Genomic DNA, 27,622 nt, shown 5'->3' on the forward strand with positions numbered 1-27,622 from the left:
TTCGATAGAACTTCGCAAAGAGTTTTAACAAATTTTCAGTTGTGGTGGAATTAACGTTGATATTTCCATTTTATTGATATTTTAGGATCAAGTACAAGCGGAGGTTCCTCCACCCTCCGTGAAGCTTGCGAAGGCATCGCCGAGCAGCAAGGGGAACAACTACCAACAGGTATTTCGTTTCTTCCGAAATTTTTAATATCAGTCCCGAATTTTAAATATTAACGGTGCGACTGCAAGCCTCTCATAAATGTTTCGCTGTTTTTCTAAGCGATTAAGAGACGTCTACCACAGTTGGATCGAGCCATTGTCTATAGGGCACTGCGAGGAAATTTGCAAAGCTCTTGTGACACCTTGTTCTTTTTGCTTCGTAAATAACGATGCGTCGTTTCATTTCGTTCCCTGATAGCGAGGCTTGCGACGAAGCGTCTAAATATTTTTCCCCTTTTTCGAATGAAAATTCTTTTGTTTCCAAGTCTAAATCTTATTACGTGTAACCACTTAACTCGATTTCCATCGCTCACACTTTTAATTTTCCATTTTCCATCGTTTGGGCCTCTCTGTTTGGTCTTATATTGATCATTGCGTTGCTTCCATTGCTAGCTAGGGGACGGAGGTAAGCGGATTCTAATAGTAAATTCTGCTACAGTCTATGATAAACGTCCTGCTGGTGTGTTTCCCCTATCACGCTTCTCCATATCTCGTAATTTCATCTAATCTTGCTCACTTTTTCTCCTCTTCTATATTCCTTTTGATCATATCTGTTGCTAACTATCTTTGTATTATTTCCGTGAACAGAGATTCGATCAAATTATGTGTACGATTGTAATTCGATTTGTGTACGTATGCACGTTAAAAAAGTTTATTCCTCAATGTACATTTCTGTGTACGCTAGCGGACAAAGCGTTACCGAATTTCTCGTCTTCCCTTTGAAAGCAAGGTTTGAACTTGTTTACCGTGTGAATTCATCCTTATAACATATAACGAACAAGTAATCGTAAAATGTGACTACTTTAATCCATTAATCAGAATGAGTATATACACATACATGTATAGTACATATTTCGTTTAGCGTGTACCCCATATATTTCGTACATCTCGTTTTTCATGTACTTTATGTGACGATACGTTCTATAACATATAAAGATTGATTGACAGAAAAGTTGAGGGTGATGTCCGAGCCTTATAGGTATAAGATTCGATCATTGCCCGCTACTATTCATACCGAATCAGCAAACAATTTGACGAGCTTGATTTCATGAAACCTTAATCGGGGGAAGAGTATTTATTATGAAAAATATAATAATCTCATTTTCACGGTATGTTCCACTAGATTATTCTATTATTACTGCTATTTTTCCTTTCATGTTTCTGTACACAGACGTAATAAATAAGTATATATATATATATACATATACATATACATATAGCAGTAATTAGACAATGGTAATGTCCAACAGTTGGTATCCTATTCATTGTTGCATAGTTGTATTTCATTATAACGTAGTTGCTTCGACTTTCTCGTTTGCTTTCCTCTCCTTACCTGATCACACGATCTATCTGTAATTGGAATCTAATTCTTTCACTACAAGCTGACACAGTCAATTTGTTTATCGGATAAAAGAATGCTTACAATTCGCGTTTGCGTACGCGTGGGCGTGTACGTACGCTTAAACACTTTATACAACCTTCATGTTTCTCCATCGATACTGTATATTTTATTCATTTTTTTTTTTTTTTTTTTTTTTTGCCTAATAAGAGTCTTGCTTACATAGACGTTTAAACACAATTTCTCACAGGTCTTCCATAATCGAAGCAACCTCGTCAAGAGTCAGGGAGAAAACACGACTACTTACATAGTACATTATACTGTTTCATATTTAACCGTTTCGTTTCAGATTTCCCGCTGATTAATTCTGTTATACAGATATCTTATTTTTCAAAACTCATAATTTTCCATTAAATTGAAGTAATTGCGCCGTGAAAGTAGGCTATACTTTCCGTACGTTGTATAACACACAATATTGAATATTAATGCTTTAGTAGACTTCAAATGATCGTAAACAATATATCAACGTAACAATAAAACTGTCACCTGGTATGTCTCATTTGTCGTCTTTCCCTTCATTCTCGACGTTAAATGTGGCATGTTTCAGATAAATCCCAACCATCTTCTACTAGCGATGAACGTAACCATGTAAAGCCTCATCCTATATTAACTCATCAAAAGGCGCCAAAACTGCGCTTTCTCTCCTCCGTAGAGTTTAGGCACTCATCAGGTAAATTTCGAGCCTGTATTATAAATAAATAAGTTATAGTTACGACAGATCACGATATTACCGAATTCGTGAAAATAGCACTAGCGATTTACACGAAAATGTAAATAATAATTATAACAATTAATATGTCTACTAAATTAATATGTTATACAGATAGAAAGATTTATGAATCTGAATATCACAATATCTAAATTAACAGATAATGGATGTTTATAATAAAGCTGCATTACAATGTTTAACAAACGCTATAAGAAATTCAGACATTGAGATTTTCAATAGAATTTCTATAAATCAATTTGTACATACATACATGTATGTACGTATACATATATTTGCAACGTAGAAGTATAGAGATAACAGCTCAAATTGAAGTTTAACAACCTTTTGTTGCAATTTTTTATATTTTATCGAATATGCATATTGATCTAACTGAAACGTAGAATATAGTATGATGAAGGGGTTACCATTAGAAAAGATTCAAGTTAATCCATTCCATTCATTTCATTTATCTTTGTAAATACAACGAAATCTTCCAATAGTATAAATCATTAGCATGTTTAATTATTTTCTATTATATCTTACCGTATATCATACTTCACTTCATTATCATTTGCACGATACTTTTATCAGCTAATACAAATAATACAAAACCACGTACCCTTTTACCATATCTATGTTAATCATATTTATCATATCTAACAAGATAAAATAATTAAAGTAACCATTGTGAAAAGTACACTCTATACATACAATATTGTACATTCTCTATATCTCTATATTGCCCCTCTCTTTTCTTGTTTGATTCCTTTCTTTGCACATACATACAATTGCCAAATGCTCGCTCTTCTACAGTCCTTCCAAGCTTACTTGTTTCAAATTATAGCGAACAAAACGTACTACAACCTAAATATGCATATACAAATAAGTTACATGACTAAGCTTCTTATTGTAAAAGTACTACAGAAAAGAAAAGAAAAGAAAATTACTTCCTTTATCGGATATGGTTATGAGCATGACTTTCAATAAATTCACTGAATATTTTGTTGCTTTTAAAGCACCTTTTAAACAGAATGTATAGTGTACAGTGTACATATGTAATGCGATGCTAAAACTCTATTCTTATTCATGAATACATTATACGTATCAAAGACAAACACCCGAAATGCGATTAGGATGTAATATTATTCGTATTTCGATCTATAAATAGATAAAAAAAGGAATATTTGCTTAATAAATATTTATTCATAGTAGAGATAGTGCGATGTTAAGACAATTACATTTCACGAAACGTAATTGTTATTTGAAAAACCCTTCGGGTTACAATTTGTAGTTATGGAAGAGCAGCATGGATAGATTGTAGAATAGAGAGTAGAATTTTATAAGCAAAGAGAATTAATCGCGTGTTATTTTAATAGGGGAAACCGTGACGAGCCAACTCAGTCCAACCAGTCCAAACGAGGACAGTTCAGGCGAATCCCGCCCAGACAAACCTCGATTACAACGCTCTATGGGTCAAAGCAAGAAGACTTTTCGATTGCGAAAGAGTCGAAGAAGTCACGTAGAAGTAATAATATGTATATAGCTGTAGAAATATCAGATATTACGGACAGTGTTAAACGATATTATATTTAATTCGATAATCGTAACAATTCGAACGGTTTAAGAATTTTAAGCACATCATATTTGCTTTTACATACTTTTATTTGTACCGTTGATGATACAGTTGAGTTAATTGAAATATTTTAGGCACGATACTTACACAATGGCTTGGAATTTAATTTTCAGACAGTGCAAGCGAAATCAGAACAAAGTAATAACGTATCGCAACTAACGACCCAGCCATCGATACTAACGCCACCGATTCCAGCGATGGAACCATCGAGCTTCAGCATCCCCTCCGATTCGTCGTCGATTCGTTCAAGAAGGAGTTCGTCTATCCGACAATCGGACTGCGAAAAGGGCGGTAATTTGTTGAGCGATCAACAGCAAATGCACGCTAACCTTCACCATCACCTATACCATCACCATCATCATCACCACCACCTTCACCTTCAAACATCAGATGCTTCATGGGACGAAGATACATCCAGTACGTCCGGTTATCGTGAGTCGTACAGTATGCAATTGGTGTCACTAGAAAGCAGCAACAATAACACTCGTCCAATTCAAGCACCGCCTTTAGCATCGCCAGATTTGAACGACATGCCCTCGACTAGTAGCACTACGACTCACATTTTCGAGGGAAGCTCGCCAGATTGCTCTATCAACGGAAGCGGAGGAGAGAAAACTGCATTATTGACAGCTAGTCAAAGAACAACCTCTCAACATTCCCTATTGATGGTTTTCCCCAATCAAGACGAAGATACGTTGATCTAAGGCAATTAACGAATATAGTCGATGTATACCATGACGAGACTGATTAAAACGTCAATAACCTCTAATTGCTAACGGGAAGTCTCACAGTACATATCCATGTGCTAGTATTATTTGCCACTTGAATCGGTCTTTCTCTTTCGATCTAATATACGATACCTTTCTTTTCTAATATGTTTAGGTGTTAATAGGAAGAGAGTACTATTTTCCGTATAAGAATAAGCGCGAATAGCACGTATCGTCGATTGCCGTCAAAAAAATTGCGTTAGCAATTAAAGGTTTAGTCGAACACAACAATGTAGAGAATTTTCGTAACGTAGAGCGACTGAGAATTAAGAAACTGATCTAATACGGTGTTCAGAGTTTTCAATAATGTTCTCCGTTGACCGGAAAGACCAATTAAAAATACATATGTTGAGAGCCTAGCCTCGTGGTCACGGAATATGTACTTTGTAATACTTCGACGAGCGTAGCGAAATTACGACCACGTGGATGATTAGGCCTAAATATTTGTATGTCACGACTCTGTAAAAAACGAACATTTGAAATAAAAATACTTTAAGAGAATCACAATGAATTTTCTTATTACAATCTTAAATTTTATTCATCTTGATCTCAATCTCCAGACTGTGATCTGTAATTTGTCGCTTTGTCGATTCGCTGATATTATTAATTTCTTGATTATCGTACAAAAGGAATCATATATTATTAAATTAATATTAAATTATATTATTAAACAAAATTATTTGTTTGATATTTTAAAAAATATTCCTTTAGTGTTCTATTTTTGTAAAAATTCAAATATATAGATTCTAACATTAACGTTTTTGAATAATCGACATCGATATTAATAATATCAATAATATTGTCACTTGTGATGTGGAAGATCGACGCTAAGCTCCGCAAGTACATAAGATAGTGCTGCAAATAGGGCTGTTCCTTTATCAAGAGCTTCCGGATCTTCAACTAACATGGTATCCGCATTCGTATGATGGTAATAAAAGTATTGTTCGTCTTGAGTCCAAAGAGAACCTCCTGGTACCCCTGCGTCTACCCAAGAAGCGATATCAGGGCCGCCGCTGGGAATACGAAGCTTCATATCTCCCACAATAGAGAACAGCCTAAAAATAAAAAAAAAAAGAAAAAATAATAGAAACGTCGAACAAATGAAAATTAAGCAATTATCCTTCCTAGCGTTTTTTTTTTTTTTAATTTTGTTTCGCAAACTAACTTCATGATTCTGTTTAGGATGCAGATAACTTCTTCGGTTCCGGTAACTTCAAAACCTAATGGCTCGAACGTGCCCAAATCTGATTCCAACACGAACTGTAAATCCTTCTCTTCGCTTTTATGACTCTTGATATAATGATTAGCTCCTATGATTCCAACTTCTTCAGCCGTCCACATAATCATTCTATAATCGTAATTAATTTCACGTTAAACCAAGTTATATAAATTTAAGCAATATCTTTCCACTAAGTACTTCTTAGTTTTTAACTAAAACAATATTCTCCAAAATGTTTACCTTACTGTTCGTCGTGGTTTATAATTAAGGTGTTTCAATAATTTTAATGCTTGCCACGAAATAAATGCACCACCGCCATCGTCCATTGCGCCCTGACCAACGTCCCAACTGTCGATGTGACCAGATATAACTACAACTTTCTCCGGTGCCTTGGAACCTTTTAATTCAGCTATTACATTTCGTGATACTTTGTTCGGCAAATTTTTTGCCTGCATTTTTAAATTTATTTCTAAAGTTGCACCTAAAAGATAAATAAATCATAAATATCCACGATGGTAACAGAAAAAGTCTACATGACGCCATGTCTACCTCTATCAGACATCCTTCTCAACAAGCTGGCATCTTCAACCGTGATACAAGCTACCGGAATTTTAGTCACATTCTCGCCGTACGATTGCATACCAGTATGTGGGGAATACAAAGAATATGGTGTAACTGATCTAATTAAAGCAGCAACAGCACCATGTTTCGATGCTTCTGTTGCTCCTTGGCTTCGATACTTTACCGTTTCACCATACGAAACATATTTCTCATTAAATACAACGATCTTTCCTCGGACCTAAACCGACCAAGAAAATGATACAAGTTATTTAAACGAAATAAAGCATAATTGTCTTTTGGAAATTCTGTAATATATTTACCTCGTGCTTTCTTTCTTCAAGTTCTTTGAAACTGTTCACGACGATAGCCTTTGCGGTTATTCCTTCGGGTGGAGTTCCAACACTGTAACCCAACCCCAGAAGGGCAATATTTTTATGTCTTGGTTTTAAAAGTGTCGCTGATTCCTTTCCTCTGGGAAATAAATAAATATTTCAGCAATTTACATTTTAATATTTATTAGGAAAGTAGGAAACGCTTATTGACAAGTGTTACCTGACCCAATGTGGCACACTAACGGATTCACCGTGTACGTTATCCAAACCAAACTCCAGAGATTTATTTAACACATAATCAATGGAACGCTCCAGCACTGCAGTACCAGTAAATCTCGGACCAAACGTGTCAACGAAGTAAGCTAATTCATTCCAAGTCGTTCCTTTGAACGACCCGTATAAAGTCTCATTTATTATAGCATGAACAAAGGGTTCGTACGAGTCTATCTCTTGTATAAGGCTCTGCGGCAAATCACACGTATTAACGCTGTTTGTTTCATCACTCTCCAGTGCTGTCATAAATTGTAGTCGGAAGAGCCATGTGATTATTAAAAATTTTATGGATAAAAACATGTTGTTGAATAGGATAAATCTTTATAGTTTCCGCTGAAAATATTTCATTTCTCGGAATTAGCAATGTTAGTTTCACTTGGGATCTTAAAATTTACTTTCAAAATGTTAAATAGATTAGAAACATAATTAAATTGTTCATAAATGTACTTATTCGATAAGAAATAATTAATTAATTATGTTGATTAATTATGCTTGATTAATATTGTATGAAATTGATTTCTATTGAATACTTTATCTATTTGCTAATTTATCTGTTGTGATAAGAGTATCTTTTATACACATCGATTATCGTTCAATCATAATTTACACATCAGATAACTAATGTATTAATACGATTAGAACTACGTCTGTCTCGAATATAAAAAAGAAGGCAGAGTTTAAAACATGTATTTACAACATTTTTTAAATATTACATTATGAGAATAAAGTGGCAACTATACCTTACTTTTATATTTTCTTCGAAGCAAATAAAAAAATCTGACAGGTTTAAGTATATATGTGCATATTTGCAACAGTACAAGATCTCATCACAAGAATCGTCTGTTAACTAATGTCTCCTCGGTTTAACTCAAATATATATAGACGTACAGAATACGAGTAGAGGGGAATCGAAAACTGGAGAAGAATGGAGGAGAAGGATTCTGGTTATCTTCAGAAGATTTATCTATAGTATACATTACAGACTATAGTTCACGGTTTATGCGACTGTGGTATACATTCAGCAAAAGTATTTAGGCGCTAGATGTTAGAGTCAAGAATCTAAAGTCTGTCATAGATATATTTCTATAATCTTTATGATTCTTACCATAAAATCGGCCTATACTGTACCTCAGTTATTAAGGATTCGATATCAAAATAGTCCTTCGTATTCATCGTTACATACTATCTATTTACCGCTTGGACTTGAGTATCTATTAGAATATTAAGCACAATAATGGAAAACCAGCCGCCGCTCTGCCGTTTAAAGTCGCCGCGTTGCCACTCGGCTCTCTCTATATGATCACGGGCTTACTCTCCCGCATCGTCTCTTGAAATATGTCAACTTTAACGTGTGATTAGTTTTATAATATATAGTACGCAATAATAGCACTGTATTTTACTACGTATATCTCATGCCATATACCACTTGAAGTAACAAAGGAGGATCATTTTACACCTGCAGATTATATCAACTTTGCTAGTTACGTTGATTATAGTTATCAAAGTCTCCGTTCTAAATTGTAGAGGGCGCAAGAAAACAGATTTTCTCCGAAATTGATAACTTTAATTTCTATACGTGATCATAGGCAAGATAGAGACACAAACGAGACCACAATTCTAATACAGGCACCATTGTTTGTGGTATAGGACAAGTTTAATATTTATGCATGCAATGCATTTTTATCATTATGCCTCATTATGGCTGTATACGTGTTATCGTTTGCAGATGATACTAAAATGGTTTAAATACTAATAACACTAATATGTAGAGAAATGCATTTTGTACATCATTTATGTTAAATTATTACTAAAAATATTTCTGCTTTAAACGTAATATCACCTCAGACGAGTATCGTCTGTGATATCACATAAAGTTTGTACATATTCACTGCACAAATATCACCATTGACTAAGAACAGGATAGACATGACATTAAATGGAATTTTGTATCTCAGGTTATGAAATATCAACCTGCCAAAAATCAGTGTGTTTCTTACGCCCTCTGTACGGCTGTAGAATAGACGCGACATTTCTGGCACTGGCCTACCGACGTCTTGTTGTTTTATCGACATAGCTACTAAGAACTTCTGTACCTATCGCTGCTCCGTGTTTGATACCTGAGGCACAGACGAATGTATAACAATCCTATTATTACTCATTGTCACAAAGTATTGACTCGTCGATATACAAAGTCAATGGAGAGAGTTTGATTCTTCACCATTTTTGTATCATTTCCAACTTTACCGACTTAGGATAGGGTACAGTACAAGGTCTCGTCGTAGTTTCCATTCGTCAAAGGAGATAAAATCTTTGTGCGCTCGAAACATTTTCCAAACTTGTGGCAACTGATTTTGATTTATTCTATTCTCTAAAAAAATCGTTCATACGGTACTCATTTTAAAGCAATGGAAGAAGTAAGAGAATCTGATGGAACTTTAGATTTACAGAAAATAAGAAAATAAAATAAATAGATAATTTTATTTAGATAGATAATATGGATAAAATGGATTTTTTTCAACGATAGGAAGCATTCAAAAGCATTTAGATTTCTATGATTTTTATTTTCAAAAATGTAACTTACAAAAACTTTTCTAAATATAGGTTTTTCTTATTTTTGCGGCATATAATGTATCATGTTTGAGGAATACATGCAACGATAAAATAAAAGAGACCTTCGTTTATTAATAGGAAATAATGTTTATTATACAGTGTACATATTTATTAACTTCATTTATTTTATTTCTGTTATAAATTTTATATTAATAATTATATTATGCTTTGCCGAGCGACGAATGCCTTGATCAGTGTGCGCTTAATCTATAACAATCTCCGTAAAAAGTATAGAAACTTCTGCTTTTTATTTTGTTCGTTTGTTTGTTTTCGATTCGTTCCCACCCTTAATCCTTCGTTCCAACACCGATTCTTCCCCCGAACATTGATTACCGTGAGTTTATACCACCAAAGAGTATCGCCAAAATATGTTGCGCTGAAAACGGCATAATCGTTCGGCATATACAAATAATAGTACTGTCGAAGTTAAAGTAATTGGCGGGTTATTTATTTTTCTTTTGTTCACTTTTTCCGGTTTCGCCATTTCGTGGGAAATGGCGCGCCGCCGCCCTCGCGCCGTTTGTGGCCGCGTGATCATTTTTTTTTCTCAAAATTTTCTTCCCTTGAAATACTTCACCCTAGGATTAGTATCTGTTATCAATTATTTTTATAATATGCGTAATAATATAAATAATGTTGTTAATATAGCTATAATGATTACCGTTTCTTTAATGGTAAACTATCTGAATGGTACATTTTTTCTGCTAATGGCCATGTCCGTTATAGCTAATTATGTAGTCTGTATGCGAGCTTCAAATGGGATAAGGTACGTCGTACACAGAACTTTTCGGCTCGGCGTAGTTTTTTTTTTTTTTCTTGTTGTTAACGTAAGAAAAAACGAAGAGAATAAACCAAGAATAAGAAAAGAACTATTTGACAAATACAGGAACACGTTTGTGGCGCGAAAATGCGAACGTCGAGGAACCTTTCTTCGTTTATCGATTCGTGACTGTTTCATCGCGATTATTGTTCTCTTTTTTCTCCTTAGAATAGATCTGATCCATTACATTGATCGAATCGATAGCGATAAAAATCAAACATACAGGAACGTCTTTCGCTCGATAGGGTGACACAAATATGTACTTTCGCTCTAACTTTGAAAAGTAACGTCGTAAATAAAGAGCGTGGAAGCTTTGCATGCCGAGGAATAAAAGAAAAAAAGGAACTGTTATCAACGACACGCAAAACTACTTTATTATTCACGATACTCGACGAAACGTAGGTTCCCTCGAAGTACGCTAAAAAATTTTCACTCCCATTCGCTCAGTCCCTTTCGCTCGATCACGTTTTCTCTCTTTCTCTCTCTCTCTCTCTCTCTCTTTCTCTTTCTCTGCTCTTTCTCTCTTTCTCTCTCACTCTCTCTTTTTCTCATTCTCTCTTCTACTTCTCGCACACGTCACCGTGTTCTAGTCTTGATATATAAATGTACGACGTTAAATACGTGTCATCCAGATTTTATGTTGGTATGTGTGTGTGTGTATGTGTGTGCGTGTGTGTATGCGTGTGTGTGCGCGTGTGTGTCTGTCAGTGAAATTTCATATTCCTTTTTGTTCTCGCTTGCATGAATGTATGTATCTAGCTTCCTAACATAAGTGTTAAGTATAATTATTTTTTATTTTATATAATATATTAGTTTTTTTCTTGTTATAATAATAATAATAATAATCATCATCATCCCATAATAATCATAATCGATAACCATAATAATAGCAATAATAATATTAACCATCATCACCGTCGTGATCATAATCGCGATGATGCCGTTAATTTGTCATATCGATATACATTACATATTTATATTACACGTTGCTTATGAAAATAATAATCCAAACTGGCGTATCTTCCGTTTACGCTGTTTTCCACGTTTTTTCCATCTCCACGTTTTCTCCGCTCATCCCCTTATTTATTAACTGCTCTCCTCTCCTTTCCCCTTTCGCCCCTTGCCATTCTCGCCCTTTTCCCATTTCTTCTTTCTTTTATCATAGACTTTTACAATAACAATTCTAGCGCCGGTAGAAACGGCCGAACCGCAACGAGTTTTCGAGACGGCACTCGAAAACGATCAACCAATCGCATCGCGATTCGATATAACTTTATTTTACACCGACTTTACATCCTTGCCGTGAAATTTATTAACATTCGTAACCCCACGACCTTCACCGTTCTTCGCGTATGTTTAAAAATTTTACCGACCACCCGCTACGGCTACGAAGACAATGTAAAAGTCGTACTACTATTTACAATCGTGACAAAAGTCTGGTTCAACGCTCTTCCGCCACTCATTTTGGTATCCCTATCACTGTGACGTTATTCGTCAATTATATCTGATGCGTACGTTTCTCAAGGGAAAGGAAAATCATTTCAATGTCGTTCGTTCTTTGCGAATCAATATTGAATTATTTTATTACGAAACAATATCTTTTTTCATTATCGTGCCGTACTTGTCTTCGAAGCCTGAGCAAGTCGTATCAACCTTCTCGTTTAATTTTTCATGTCTAAATACATATACAATATCGAAATATTTCTACAACCGCGTGTCCTATCATTGTTTCGCCTATGCATTCGTAAAATTTGTCGCGTTGATATGCTAAAACACTCCTTCCCTCTTATCATACTACCATTATAAATTATTTGTTATATACGTCGCGTCGCTTCGATTTTCTGTTCGCCACTTTTCATTTGTTGGCCTCGCAGGCTTCCCAAAGGTAATCTCCCTCCTTTTACTTCAATCACTCGTCCACTCACTTGCATACAATAATCTGTTCTCTCGTCGTGTATGTTTCTTTTGCAGTAATACAGTAACCTCTGTTCGACACTATAAGAATAATTATTAGTGTCAGCAATAGCGACAAGAATAATAATATGACAAAAGTAATAAGAATAACGGTATTACCGATGATCAAAGATAATAATGACAATGATAATGATAATGACAATGATAATGACAATGACAATGACAATGATAATGACAACGATAATGACAAAGACAATGATGAGGATAATAATATTAATAATAATGGCAATAGTAATCAATAATCAGTAGCAATGATTTAACAATATTATCCGTAATAATAAATTTATGATACGACGAAATTTATAAATTGAGTTTCATATTATATCATTAGCAAAGATTAATACTGTCGCACTTATGATAAATAGATCGCATTATGTCCGCCATTTTTCCCAATTGATTTACGATATCTGGAAAATTGATTCGACCAATCAACCGCACGTTGCTGTGTACGTTGATTGCGTATTCTTCGCTTCTTCTTTCAGCATTTCCCCTATCTTACAACGTTCTAATCTCCATCACGTTCGAATATAGAATCGACGTGAATATCCTTTAGTTTATTCGTCTTAGAATCTCGCATGATCGAAATCGCAAATAATCACAGTAGTTTAAATAACTGAATTAATAATGAAATTTTCGTTCGGACGTTATTCGTTCGTTCGATGGGTCAGATAATCTCGTCTAAAACTAAAAAGAGAGGAATAACAGTCTACCAACCGAATCCGAAACAGTTCACGAATTATTTATTTTCGAAGAATGTGTTTAATATGTAGCGGCAATTTCTAAGTAAAAATTATCGCGGGCTATCGAGGGCGAGACTCGTCGTCAAGGGGAAAAAAGAGGAGAACGTTTCGTGAGACGTCCCACACGTACCGCGAATGTTTTTATTATTTCCATGCACTATATAGTTAGTACTTCGCTATGTAGGACATTACTGTGTGCACCAACATATACGCACACCCTGTGTCGTGTAATTTTGTTCTCTTTTATGTACAAATCCATTCGGGCCCAGGCAGACGTCGACGAATTTTCGGAATCGCGAAGTATCATTCTGGACCATAAGATTTACCATACTCGTACGCGTAGGGAAAGAGAATTTATATCCTACTTCCGGCGATCCCGAAGACCTCGAGGTCCGCACAATTTGGCCGAGGAAAAAAACTTGCATTGTATATCGGTGTTTGATTATACTACGCAACGTTTTTGGGCCCCGGATGCGAAAGAACGGCCAGGGCCGCCGATTACAAAACTTTTTTTTTTTTTTTGTATGTCACCCCGAAATCAACAATAAAACTGATTTCACTTTTTACGATCTGTATAATATGTCCCTTCTCTGAAGGCAAGAGTATATTTCATTTGCGTGCGTGCGCGCGTGTGAACGTGTAAGTGTAGTATACAAATGTATGTATATATGTGTATTCGAGTTACTTTATCGAGGTATACGCGTGTGTACGTGTACATACGCGTATCCGTTTACATAACGTATTCTCTTGGTTACTCGTGTGCTTATGTCTTTTTTTTTCTTTCTTTCTTTTGTTTTAGCATGTACTCGGTTCGCCTTCGCACCTCTCGCATCAACCCTCGATTCGTTCCCTATATTTAATATGTAAAAATATACAGGTTAGGTTATAGCCGTAAATACAGTTAAAAAATTCTACATTTTTTAGCCTCGAGCACGGGATGCAGTCAATGTCGCCTTCGAAAATGATCCAGCGGTCGGAAAACCGAACCTTAACCCGAGAACGCGAGTGAAACGTCATGCCTGACATCGCCGATCGGATATCTTGCTCGATACATCGGAATACTCTCGCAGTCGTATATCTCTCTTCGGGAGAGCGCGCATCTCCCTTTGCGCGGTTAGAAAGTGTAGAAACCTTTTTAAAAGCGCTAAATCAACGGTATACTTTCGCTACTTTTGCCTATCGAATGAAATTAATATACGACTGCTTAATATTCGATTACTATTTGTCGTAATTTACTAAGAGTCAACTTAAAGCAAAATGTTCCACCTTGTTTTAATTACGATGCATTTTGTAATATCGATGGCGATCAATAACGTTACCGAGGAAAATTTTCTATACTTTGATCTTGACTAGAAACTTGATACTTTTTCTTTCTCTACGCGTCACGGTTTCTAACTAACAATAAGTAGACGCAAACTCTGCAAATTCTAAATTGTACGGTCATCGAGATCTCTGCGAGCGAGTTGTATAAGTCAGTCTCAAAATTAGTTGCACACCTTCGTGGTACATAAAACTTTGTCGTATTTCTGCACAACGAACGACAGCTGCTTGATATACGGTACCCTATATACGTCGAACGTATTTTCGTTCTTAAACCTGCCACGAGTTTTTGAGAAAGAAGCTAGTGAAAACGATCTATAATAATTAATACAAAGATCGCTGCGCGCTCTAATCACGTTCAATTTTTTGCAGCCGTTAAAAAACTATCAGGCAAACACGTAACGAAATTCCATATTTTTTTCTGGACGGTACGTTCTGGGCGTGACTATTCCTCCTTTCCTTAGGCAGTTGCTAATTCTTAACTACATTACACGTATCTCTGGCAACTGTCGTTAATTCACTTCTAAACACCAAACAAACGTCTGCAACAATATTCAAGGCGTCTCAATCCTTTGTTCGGTGTTTCCATCTTTGAAGCAACTGACATCACAAATGGAATCAATCGTGTTTCGCCAATAGAGTTTCGAATCTCGAATCCATGATTCGTAACACGACGAACCTAGTTCAAATTTAATCCAAGCCATAAATGGAAAATCAATTGCCTTTCGCCAATTCTTCACACCGACTTGATTTTTTTGAAAGGGATTTGTACGATAATTAAGCCAGTCATATTTATACAAATGATAGGAACAAAAACGTACATGTATGTGTAGTTTAATTAATAAGCCGAGGAGCGGCGCGTCGTCTCGGCGACGAAACGGCCGACATCAACATGTGTGTAGTTTAATGGCAAAACATTGTGAAAATTGACAACGCACATGCACAACTTTATGTTAAAAGAAAACGTTTTTATCCATAAATATATGTATAACAAGGTACTATAGATTGTCCATTGTTTAAGAATCAAACGCAGAACTTGCAACTTTTCTAATCGAAATATTATGCTGAAACTTATAATGTTCTCGAAGATAACTATCTAACTTATAAAAATTTATCTAGTTTATATATATATATATTTATATGTACATATATATACCGTGCTCGTCAAAAGAATTGTCATCACTCTCGAAACAAAAGCAACTTAAACAGAATATTTGCAAAACTACGCTGCGATCCGATATCGTTTACGAAATTTCGATCGAAGAGTAATATTTTTTACCAACCTTGTTTTAACCATGAAAAGCAACGATCAAAAAATTCAAGTAAAATTCTACCTTGAACTCGCATCAGAATTTACTTCGACCGGTGATTTGAACGCGATTCGCTACCGTTTCGTGCGAAAGAGCCACTTGTTAGCCAACTGTTGCATTCTGAGCAGGCGCCGAAGGGGCACATTATAATTTGCCAGAACCGAGCCACTCCCTTATCAACCTTCTTCTTCTACTAATTCTCAAAACATTTAAATGATTAATAAGTATTAATTGAAATTTTTGGGAGATTTCGAAGATCTGCAAGAAATCCGTTATCTTCGTTTAAAATAATGAAGGAAAGCAATTGGAATGGAACGGTATAGATATTTTAAAAAGATATACAAACATACATAGTTATAGATACGAAGTGTGTTAGGAAAATAACGAGACTTAACTTTCATCTTCGTAATTGGTAGAAATTTGTGAAAGTCGAACACTATCTACGAAAGAAATTTCGGTTCATTAACTCGAATAATTAGAACTGCAGATAGTGTCAATGCTTTGTTAACTGGTCAGAATTCTGTTTTGCTAATTGGCTATCGCTATATCTCCAATATTTCTTGGAAATACTCCGTTCAATTACGATCTTTAGAGGCTTGATATTTCGTATGGGGTATCGAATATTGCTGTTTCACTCTTTATTTCTATTTGTTTTACCGATTTTCGCCAATTTTTACCGATACCTCGGAGGAAAACGTACAACGAAATGCACGGATAGAATTTTTTGCTAATTCGTTGCTCTTCAAATTGAAATTAAAGATCAAAATAATGATTTTGAGATTTCTGGTAATATTTAAAAACCTGTAATTCGCTGGTCAAGTATAAAAGATTAATTCTCATTATTTTTTTGACTCACCTCGTACTTACTTACTGACAAAAATTCTTTCTACGTCCTAATATTGTCATTGTCGTAACATTTGATTCCTGTTAGAAGTGAAAATTGATTTGGAAGATTCATCGTTGGCACAATATTGTATATTTTGTAGATGCTGCCCCCTAAACACCAACAAAAACGAATATAATTGAATTCGAACTTGTTAAAATCACTCGAGATTCGACTATCAAAGTTCTCGATTCGGTACAATTATACTATGCCCCAACTTTACCCAAAAATAATTTTTGCCGAATCTTCGAAAATCGGAAAACTTGTTCGAACGCTATATGATCCATAGCATCTTAATTATCGATGCAGAGAACGAGAGCCGGTATGACCACAACAGGTGTCCAATATGATAAAAAGTTGGAGCAAAAATAGGAGAAGCTTTTAAAATGATGACGAGACTAATATCCGGATCGTGTCGTAAAAATCGAGGCAAAGGATCGAGCAGCAAAAGTTACTCGAGGTTTCACTGTTGCCCTAAATTTGTTTTCATGCTTGTTGAGATCCATCGTAATTCAAGTAATGTCTCGGTATCTACCCGCGCGTGGCTTCTTACAAGAAGTATGCTTTTTCGGTTTACATTTAATTTTAGAGTCGACTTTCAATCATTATATACGTATGTGTATATATAATATATATATTTATATAATATATTTTTTTTTATTTCGTATATTATTTCGACCTTACGCGCTAGGAGTTAGAGTTAAAAACTTATCGTTTGGCGATTAATTATTTAAAATATGTTCTGTCTGTTAATAACTTTTAGTGTTTCGCTCTTTCTTTCCCTTTCTCTCCCACCCTTTCTCTCGATTTCTGTCATTCGACCCACCTCAACGTGTTTAATTATTTCCTAATTCAATCATATACGCGCGCGATATATAATATTTTCATATCTCTTCCACCCACACTGCACTATTAATGCTTTCCATGTGTTTCTTCCCCGCTTCCTTCCCTGGTATAAGTGATTATAGTGCATACTTTTATTATACTTAGTTTTGTTTATAACCTTATCTGGTAGCGATAACTATAGTAACTGTTTATGCATATCATTCGCTTATACGCATAGATGGCACGCTATATAAAACTATGCTATATGCAAATTTTTTTCTTCTCAAACTTCTAATTTAAACGCTTTTCACGGGACTCGCACGTGTATACACGTGTATCTTCGTATATACGCATCTACGATGTATAATAGTTATGCATGCGTATAGGCGTACGCGTCTATATACCTACGCGTTTCGCTCTTGTTCGCGTCCCTCGCGACAATTGATCATGCCACTCTTTTAACCTGTTTTTCTTTACTAGGTGGTCTAATTACATACTTTCTAAATGCAAGATTTGTAGCGACTTCCTAAGGTCGATTCGTGACGTACAGCCATTTGGGTGGCGGCAAGGTGTCTTTATCGCCCGAATTGTTCGACCACCAAAATTCACAGTATCGCGATCCCTCGATACGCTCCATGTAGTCGACACTGTTTTAGAGTTTAGCGAGCGTCAACGAAAAGAAAATTTTCGTGCGTATTTTACGACCACATCGAATTTTCTAAGGAATATGTCGTGGTGTCCGAAAATTCGTTTGGAAAATCGTTCCTGACCGATTACGTTCGTCCATTTCTTCGACCATTTCATACGTTCTCTCGCGGTCTCTTTTCGCTTTTTCTCCTTTATTACTCATTACGGACTATTGTCACGAACGACCGCGAACGACGCAACTTTTTCCGCACTCATCCATGCTCTGATACTAATGGCTATATAATTGCCCGCGCGAGGAACGGAAAGAAAAGACTGATCTTCGACTGTTCTTTCTTTTCCAAATGGAACACGATCACCGACTCAACCGACGCCACGAATCGACGATTCGTAACGTGCCAAATTTCGTTTCTACAATTCGTGTACGTTCTTCTTATACGTTGTCAATTATTACTTAATAATCATTCGCTTTTTTTTTCTTTATTTACTTGTTTCTACATGTTTTTTAGTCACGCGATACGTTTACACGACGTGTATACGTATTGTGACACGACGTTCCAATCGCGGTCGGTCTCGAACAAATACCAATACATTGAGTCCTGACTAAATAAACAAAACAAACAAAAAAAAAAAAAAAAAAGAGAAAAAACAAGAGAAAGAGAGAGACTTTGATGCGTTCGAAAGAAAAGGTCACCGCATCGTTTAACAATATCGATTACGTGTGGTTCGAACGTCTACAGTGATTTATAAGAGCGACAAGCAATAACATTGTTTAATATTAATTTTTATGTTTCCCGTAGACCGAGACGCACAGCTTTCCTTAATCGAACGTTGTATGTGCTTCGAAACATTATCAATCAGAATTTGCAGAAGAACAACAGAATTTCAGAAAAACAATCACCCTACCAACGCGAAGGGGAGATGTTCTGGAAAGAGTTGAAAGTGTTTGTTCGCATTGTCCCCGCGCTTCTCAACGATAACGAATGTACGCGAAAGTACATAATATGTACGTCGAGCCATGATTGAAACAAGGGGCGATTAAACCACAAGGATTTCGCATCTTTTTAATTCCGTCTTTTCGCACGGAGGAAGAAGACTCTTTGCGTTCATTGTTCTCGCATATTCAAAAACAAAAACTCAGCGACTGTTTCAAGCTCGATAAATGTGAATTCATCGTTGAATTCCCGTATCTTCTGTGGATAATTCAACCATATTCGGAACTATTCGCTCGTTGTCATTTACACGACAAAAAGCCTTATTCTTCTGCACGGGTTCCCTTGCATGATTCCACGTACGTCGTTGGTCCAAGACGGGTACCATGAAATGTTTAGTCAAAACGTTTTGATAAAAACGGTAACGCAAACGGTGCTTTCGTATAGTATCACACTAATCTAAACGTTTTATATTCGCCTAAGAAATTTCTTGCATACCGAACGGCAGAACTAGGAAACGCATTGTTTCGTCAGAAAGTGTGATTGGTCCCGGATAGTCGATCGAAATGTGGCCGGGTAAATATACAAGATACTGTGATTTATTCTGTTCTTTTTCTTTTGATTCTCGTACCTACGACTCGAACGAATATCCTACGTAATTTTGGTTGACCAACGACTACAACAATCGTGTGTCCGATCCTAAACATTAATACAGTCGCAATGAAAAGACATCGATTTGGTACGTTAGAAAAAACCGAATTTTTTTCTTCGCATTGTTCTCGCGATAACGCATAAGCGTACCTGAAGGAATTGACATCGGTCGGCTTGAACTTGTTTGAAATAACGCCGATTCTTACATTTTATTTTAATTAAGTTCTTTTTTTTTTTAATTTTTATTCTTCTTTTAATCATTAAGTAACTGCAAATCTAATGTTTTTAAGTACAATCTCAACTAATTCTCTAATTTGCTCCACTTCTTTATCTGGCGTACGCGCGCGCGCGCGCATGAAAATGTTGGAGAAAGCAATTACGTTTTTCTTGTTAGTCTGGTGAAAAGAGTATAAAGGAATGGAAAGGATGTAGGAAAGGAAAGGAAGAACGAGCTTGTGACTCGCCTGACGCTTCGATGATTAACGTGATTTTGACGATTCGTGCATGGTTCCTCTCGTCACCCGCGTTTGATATGAAACTATGTTCGGTTGGCTTATCTTAAAATATATTTTAAAATCGATAAGAACAATCAATCCTCTTCGTAGCAGAAGCTATAACAAAATTAATTTTTGTTCATAATATTCGTATAGCTGTTACTTCAAATACTCCATAATGTAAGCTTTCATCATCATCATAGAATATCATCATAGAACGCGGGGTTTAAGAGTACTGGTACATAGAGTCTATTCAAAATCGTAACGACGGTGATGGCCATGAAATTCGTGTCCGGAAATCTGTAAGTCTTTAATAATCGCGCTTAAAGCCTACGATGAGACCTATCTAGTTTAATATTTATGTAGATAAAGATAATATGATTAGGTGAATGCTTAGCTCTGCTCGCCTCCCATATTATAACGTATGTTACAGTTCACGTGTGAGTGTCACGTATGTATCGAGTGTGTACGATAACCACGCGCGAATATGTGCATAAGTTATGCATGAGTGTATTTTACGTCGTGTACGCATCAAGCGGTACTTATAGATTCTTACGTGTGTGCGTGTGCATGCGTGCGTGCGTGCGTGTGTGTACGTGTGCGTGCGTGCACGTGTGTGTGTGTATATGTGTGTACGTGCGTGCGTTCGTGTGTGCGTGTGTGTATGTGAACGTGTATCGATGTGTGAACGGTGTAAATGTGTATTTATTTTGTTGCTAGTTCTTTACAAGTTATGCAAATAATTGCAAAAACATACCCTGTTTCCTAGTATCACCGACACCACGGCTACCGGATATCAGGTCGCGGCGCGCGTGACTTGAATCCAATGTAATTCCACGTAAAATTTTGGATCGATGAACGCGGTATAGCAGTGTCGAGAGGGTTGATAATTTTGGCTGTTTCGTGTGCGAGTACGGTGGTAAATGGTAGTATGCTTATATGTAGTGTTTGATCATTATTATTATTATTAAAGTTAGTTATATATTCGAGAGTGGAGGATATTCGTTCCCGTTTTCCATCGAATCTTCGTGCGTGTCTCCGTGGCTACCATAAAAATTCCAGGAAATTTCGTATCGACGATGATAAGTCACGGTCGGCCGTTGCGATAACGATCGTCGATAACGATTCGTCGGAACGAATAAAATCGCGGAGATACTGCGCGCCGTTTGTATCCCATATTTTTCTTCTTCCTTTCTTTTCTCTCGTTTCACGAAAGCTTTCCGTGTAATTTTTATGGTCGACAATACTATCGGACAACGACGACCACGAGTACCGATTTCGTATTTTTAAAAAATTTCAGCGGCAAAATTTGCGACTTGAGAATTTGTTAAAGAGAATCCTTAGGTTCGGTAAAACTGAGATCGGCAGAAAATTCGATACCCGAGTACGTCGTTAGGACGCTTGAATTTTCGTGAGTACGTCGCTTCCCGAGTAGCATTCGGAACGTTAATTAGCGAGCAGCGAATTCGTCTCAGCATTACATCACGTCATTGTAAAAATAAATTCGAAGCTGATCCTCACAGATTACTATTATCATTATTTTTCTTCTTGTCCTTAGAGCTAAGAATATCTTTTTCTCTTTCTCTCCTCTCCCGTAAGTCTCATTTATTCCATAGCAAGATGCATACTACTTCGGTTGTAGCAAAAACTTTGTTGGATAAAATAGTTGTATTTGTTTTGGTTTGTTTACAATTGTCGTTACCTTCGTATTTATACATTTATATATGTATACATTTATATTTATATGAATTTATACCTATTATTAGGGTGTTTTTATTAGAGTAGGTTGAATACCTTGATATTCGCTATTAAGTATTGTTAAACATTAAAAAGCTTAGATCGTAGTGATATAATCAGTTGGTACTTGCATACAAGCTTTTACCAGTATACGTGTCTTTCCCTTCTTTCTACCCTCCCTACCTTTTTGTATCTGTGTTCGCGCGCGTGCGCATGATTCTTTGTGTTTGTGTGCGTGTCACTATATTCGATCACTTTGGTGGTGTCTACCTTCCTTCCTCTACATTGCATCGTACAACTACGCGTGTAACTGTCCTCCACTTAAAACGCGTTCGAGTTAACTAAATACATTAAAATTAGTAACCGAATCAATTCAATTTTGTCGCCTTACGCAATTCGGTACGGTGTGATTCGTGTAGAGAGTACGAAAACGGACCAACACGAAGTCCAAAAGTACAAAACGATACGAACAACGAATGTGACGTATATAAATGGGAAACGACATCTGAGCAGTTGGCATGGCGAAATTAAAAATCACTCGATACGTTTTCGTTACATGGAAAATTATTGAACGAAACGAAGAAATATGGGAAATTGTTGGCGCGTACGTTTATGGAACGGTCGAACAGATAAAACGGACGATAGGAGCTCGTATCCGTGGTATACGCCTACTAATAGCGGTGGCACTAATAGCTAATGCTATTTCGAAAATGGAATGCGTTGATTTGATTTTAGCAGGGAGATGAATGGGACTGGTCTGCGGAATAGGAAACTCGTAGAGAAGTATCTAGAAGCCGTAGCCCAATTCGCTCAGCTTGTCCGCTAATCGTCTTTGCCGGACGTGTACCGTGAGAGACGTGCACGATGCCATGAGAAATGAAACGCAAATCTATAGGATGTACCACTGCGCTGCAGACCTTCCTCACGGGCCCTGTATGCTTGCGATGCACGCATTCGCCTAATTATGTTTACGATCGTGCCGCTTACGCGTTCCATCAACGCTCGCGTACGCGTACTCAGAGGCCTACCGATCGCGCGATTGCTCTTACGGTCTGTGATTGGACCTCGGATTGGCAAACATATGGTTGCGTTAATTCCCAGTTCCTTCTCTTATATTTACCTTCGCCTTCGTGAACACATATTTCGGATTAGTTTGTTTAGCAAATTTGATTTGTGATCAGCCGGATCTGTTACACGCGTTTCTGAGTTTCATCCCTACGACCGATTCCCGAGTATCGCGATGCCTTTCCGCGTCGGATTCCTATCAAAACGCCGTCGAAAGAAGATCTCACTGACAATTTCATTGTTTCATCGTCGTTAGATATCGTTTCGTCATGTTCGTTTTCCGCTGTGCATCGGTACAACGTCGCAAAGATGCTTCTCACACAACATTTTTGGTGACGTTCTTTCAGCATGATGAATCTACGCCCGCGCTTTCGATACAACAGTCTATACATATATACATACATACATATATATGTGTGTATATATAGAAAATATATATTTATGTATATATGCCTTTAGACGAATTCAGTATTCCTAAAACTGACAAGAATATATACGTATATGCGTTTATCGCGTAGTATAAATTATGTATACGTCTTATAAAGTATTGTTGTAAGTAATTTATTTTTATTATTGTTATCATTGTTATTAGTATTTTATTGGTTACTGTTATTTATCAGTATTAATTGTTTTTATGTATATATATATATATATGCGTATGCTAGTATAATAATATTTTATATCATCAATAACTAGCAAGCCATTCGAGCTCGTCATCGAAGGATAGTTTACAGTACACCCCTCTGTTTTAGTTTTAGTTCCGTAAGTACTTACTTTTACGCGCTACCACGTTCACGCATGTGAACCACATACACGTATGTACCACGCCTTCACATTAACTATGTATAGTAAATTGCGTACGTGTATGCGTGTATGTATAGATAAATGAAGTATAATAAGTAGTGTTCATTTGCAATGATTCGTTTTCATGTGCGAGTGTACGAACAGGCAACGTACTTTATGAACAGATGGAAAAGCAAGGAAAAGGGTTGCCTGCCCCTAAACTATTAGTACAGTATTTATATGTGCATATATAAATATAGAAATAAATATACGCATGCACGCGTATGCGTACTTAGGTTATACATGTACGCGTGCCCGTATATTATTTTATATATTTATGTATATTTCTTTGTAGCATTTGTTATATTTATTTAAATAGCGTATAAATTTGAGATAGCTTTTAGTCGTGTCATAAATTGCGCCAGACTATAGCCGGTCCTCCCATTCCCTGTCCTTTGAAGTAATAATTTATTTCATGTTGATTTAGCTAAACTATAATAATTTACTAAGTCTCTAGTTTTTTTTCTTTCAATCAATCAATATATATATATATATTTATATATTTATATATTTATATATTCATTTATTTATTCATTCATTTTATTTATATTATATTTCATATTTATAATATTTATATTTATATATTTATATACTCCTTCTTTAATAATTCATATTTATATATTTATATATAGAATAGTTGTTGGTACTTTGGTTGATTATTTCTGCTAGATCAGAGTTTTCTTCTCCGTTCCATCGCTCGCCTACGCTAGTTTTCCAGCGTGCTTTATGTATTTGATTTCGTTCTAATGACCCCCTTTTTTCTTCCACTAACATCAATGCTCCGTCGCTGCTTCTTTACGTATGTGGCTTCCGCCCAGAATCGTATAAATCGAAGCTTGCGCGAAACTCTGTGATTCGACCGGGCATCGCTCGCTAAATGTCCAATTGTTTTATTTATCGTGCTTAAAAAAATATTCAATGTTCACATGAATATCGTCCGTTGCTAATCACATCGGTAGCCACAAATTTTGTGAACTCATACCAATGTAAGTACTTGTTGCCTGCTGTATTGTTCGATTTGCCCGGTGCAAACAATCCCTTAAAATCTCCCTAATCGTTCGTAATGAGATATAAAACTGAATCGTGATAACAAGAAAGGCTAACGAAAACAAACAAGGAACAATACGTTCAAAAACAATGCCAAATATCAATGTATATACATACGCATGTATATTCGAGATATTTGTCGTATAAAATAAATTTGATACGTAAAACGCGACGTGTTTGGTCGCAACTCTCAGGAACAACGTACTCCAATAAAATAAAGAAATTCTATGCTGAGCTTGTCGTTAGTGAAATTATTCTAAAATGAAATTGCACTTGGTTTACCTCGAAACCTTTCGAAACAATAAATACTTTATCCTAAATAGATTCGTTTAAATAGTCACTTTGGTTTAGAAAAGAAAATCTATACATCGCTTTACGCGAAACTTCTTAAAATTAAGGCAAATAGTAAATAAATATTTTATGAGAAAACGCGTAAATTACTCCTCAATTATGCTGAGTATAAAAATGACTAGACGTAGACTAGGTAAATAAAATAAAAAAGTAAAGCTCATTGCGTTCAGCTGGTTCAGACGATCTACTATTTCTTCTGCGTTTCCTCCTCTCTCCCCTATTATCGAATGGACAGAAACATTCTGCGCGAGGTGGACTCGATCTTGTTAACGTCGTCGTCGTCGTCATCGTAGTAGTTTTCACCCTTTTGTTACTTTTGTTTTGTTTGGATAATCACAGCCTGGTTGACATTTCTCGGGCGATGCGTGACCGGTCAGTCAAACAAGAACGATTTTATGAATCGTCGAGCCATGAGAATGAACAACAACAGGATCCCGATCTTTTTTGGATCGCGAAGCGTAATGTGATCAGGTTGAACGATCCTTCGTTAAAAAAGGAACCCCGATGGATATAATTTCGGCCGGAAATTCGTTCGCACTTTTCGCTTAACGATATAATCGTACTCTTAATAATGATGATCATAATATAATAATGACGATGATGATAAGGGGTAATAATAATAATAAATACTACGTTGGGTGAACGAGCGCCGTGGCGCGGACGACCGGACTTCGAAATGACTTCACTTTGACACGGCACTAACGATCCCTTTAAATTGTCTCGTATATAAAATCTACGGCGCGACGTACATACCTACGCCTTTTAATAATCTTAACATAAGAAGAACCGATAACCCGCGAGTGTTGGGTCGGCACTGATTCATACATGTAGATACGTGTGTAAGTAGATGCGTGATGTGTGAGCTGTATGCGCGTGTTGTGCGCGTGTTGTGCACGTGTGCGTGTGTCCGCGCGTGTATGTGCGTCGTTTGTATATATACCAGTGTAAATGTATGTAAATGCGTGTTCCATGTTCGGATTTGTAGTTTTCGTTTTAGAAATTTGTTCTTCTTTTTAGACGTTGCGTGAGACGAGCACCCTGTATACGTGATTGACAAATTTGCGTTAGGAGAGACCGCGAGCACTGTGCCGTCGGTCCTGCCCGAAGACCACTAAACATAGTAAACGATCCTAACGACGTTGCTATATACGTGGTATGTATAATACGGTGATGACGCGTTCGCATACCGAACACACGACATCCAAACGGATACGACGGTTTAACTGCGTTTTCAAATGAAAATTGGCAAAGTTGTTCGTAAACGAATGAGGAATTCAACCGATACACACACTGTGATTCGTGTTTTCTAGAGAATCTGAAGAGGTACTTTCTTTGGTATTCTATGGGTCGAATCGCAGTAATAGTTAACTTTTTTTAACAGTCGGTCGGCTACAATCGCCATGCCGTTTCGTCAGGAACTAAGAGTATTCTTTGGTTAGTGTTGGAAAGTCACCCGTCTTGAACGTTCACCGTGATTATCAAACTATTTAGGAGATAGTGTGTCGTCGGAACGATAACCTGGTCGAGAGTCTCTAGGCTCTCGATATCTACTACTTCCCGGATGATCGGATCTTCAAAATCGTATTAGGATTAGAATGTCTTGTAAGACGCGTATCGAATAATTGTTCGTATCTCGATACGAATCCTCGTTTGGCAGTAGGGATCGAGAGTGAAGAACGGAAAAATGTATAAAATAGAATAAGATGTAGGAAAATAGAAAGAACAAGATGAAAAAGATCGATGTGTTCTCCGTTCTTAGTAAAGAATTTGTCGTATCCGAGCATCCGAGAAATCGTTTGAAGCGTGAATCCTACTCGCGTTTGGTTTCTCGGACTGGGTTCAGTACTGGACATCCAATGTTTCATTAGCATCAGCCTGCCTCTTCGTCCTCGCCGTGTGGCTGCCGGCGAAGTCAATCTACTGACTTCTAATTTTTATACTCTAATTAAATTATCTAACTAGTATACTAGATTATTATAGTGGAGAGCGTTGTAACGGTGATTCAAACTCATCACTTCTGATCGTCGAGCGTTCAATAAGCCCGTGTTCTTGTACGACATCTGTAATTAGAAAGGGTCCATACTATTTAACCATCGTCGATACATTTATGAGTTCACATTATGAGTTGCATGTGAAAAAGGATATTTTTACGGTAATCTACCAGTCTAAAATCTAACAATCTGTATATCGATAGCGATACCACTAACGATTTTTATACTTGGCACACCGAGGTATATAAGTATAAAAATTACTAGATTCATCTTTTAATCAAATA

General features: G+C 36.4%; 3 protein-coding genes across 21 annotated transcripts in view; 1 reads left to right on the forward strand and 2 right to left on the reverse strand.

The window, feature by feature from the left end:
- Positions 1 to 5,216, forward strand: part of Unc80 (unc80, NALCN channel complex subunit) — a 29,010-nt gene extending 23,794 nt beyond the window's left edge. The window contains exons 49-52 of the mRNA XM_072010355.1: positions 86 to 169; positions 2,154 to 2,276; positions 3,692 to 3,840; positions 4,062 to 5,216. Of these exons, the coding sequence (XP_071866456.1) occupies positions 86 to 169; positions 2,154 to 2,276; positions 3,692 to 3,840; positions 4,062 to 4,652 (947 nt within the window). The 3' untranslated portion in view covers positions 4,653 to 5,216. The remainder of the gene's footprint in view (positions 1 to 85; positions 170 to 2,153; positions 2,277 to 3,691; positions 3,841 to 4,061) is intronic.
- A 175-nt stretch (positions 5,217 to 5,391) lies between these two features.
- On the reverse strand, positions 5,392 to 8,845 carry LOC139990828 (carboxypeptidase Q-like). 3 transcript variants are annotated; one of them, XM_072010361.1, is made up of 7 exons: positions 8,229 to 8,845; positions 7,048 to 7,433; positions 6,816 to 6,966; positions 6,484 to 6,733; positions 6,175 to 6,415; positions 5,881 to 6,063; positions 5,392 to 5,770 (listed from the first exon to the last, which is right to left on the reverse strand). In XM_072010361.1, exons 2-7 carry the CDS (start codon positions 7,398 to 7,400, stop codon positions 5,518 to 5,520), a joined length of 1,431 nt encoding a protein of 476 aa, XP_071866462.1. In that variant the 5' UTR covers positions 7,401 to 7,433; positions 8,229 to 8,845; the 3' UTR covers positions 5,392 to 5,517. The 3 variants fall into 3 exon arrangements, with proteins under 3 accessions (XP_071866462.1, XP_071866461.1, XP_071866460.1); XM_072010360.1 differs by lacking the exon at positions 8,229 to 8,845 and adding an exon at positions 7,846 to 8,174; XM_072010359.1 differs by lacking the exon at positions 8,229 to 8,845 and adding an exon at positions 7,841 to 8,174.
- A 6,484-nt stretch (positions 8,846 to 15,329) lies between these two features.
- The window catches only part of Bru3 (CUGBP Elav-like family member bruno 3), a 570,666-nt gene continuing 558,373 nt past the window's right edge, over positions 15,330 to 27,622 (reverse strand). For all 17 annotated transcript variants that reach the window (XM_072010382.1, XM_072010371.1, XM_072010376.1 and 14 more), the window contains one exon: positions 15,330 to 27,407. The gene's annotated coding sequence lies outside the window, so the exon portion shown is untranslated. The remainder of the gene's footprint in view (positions 27,408 to 27,622) is intronic.

This window comes from Bombus fervidus, chromosome 9 (assembly GCF_041682495.2).
Source record: "Bombus fervidus isolate BK054 chromosome 9, iyBomFerv1, whole genome shotgun sequence".
Lineage (NCBI taxonomy): Eukaryota > Metazoa > Arthropoda > Insecta > Hymenoptera > Apidae > Bombus > Bombus fervidus.

Coding starts and splice junctions, on each gene's coding strand:
- LOC139990828 (XM_072010361.1), bottom strand. CDS start 7,400: ATGTTTTTATCCATAAAATTTTTAATAATCACATGGCTCTTCCGACTA. Junction 6,967..7,047: donor AGTGTGCCACATTGGGTCAG/GTAACACTTGTC, acceptor TTTATTTCCCAG/AGGAAAGGAATCAGCGACAC. Junction 6,064..6,174: donor AAACCACGACGAACAGTAAG/GTAAACATTTTG, acceptor TTACGATTATAG/AATGATTATGTGGACGGCTG.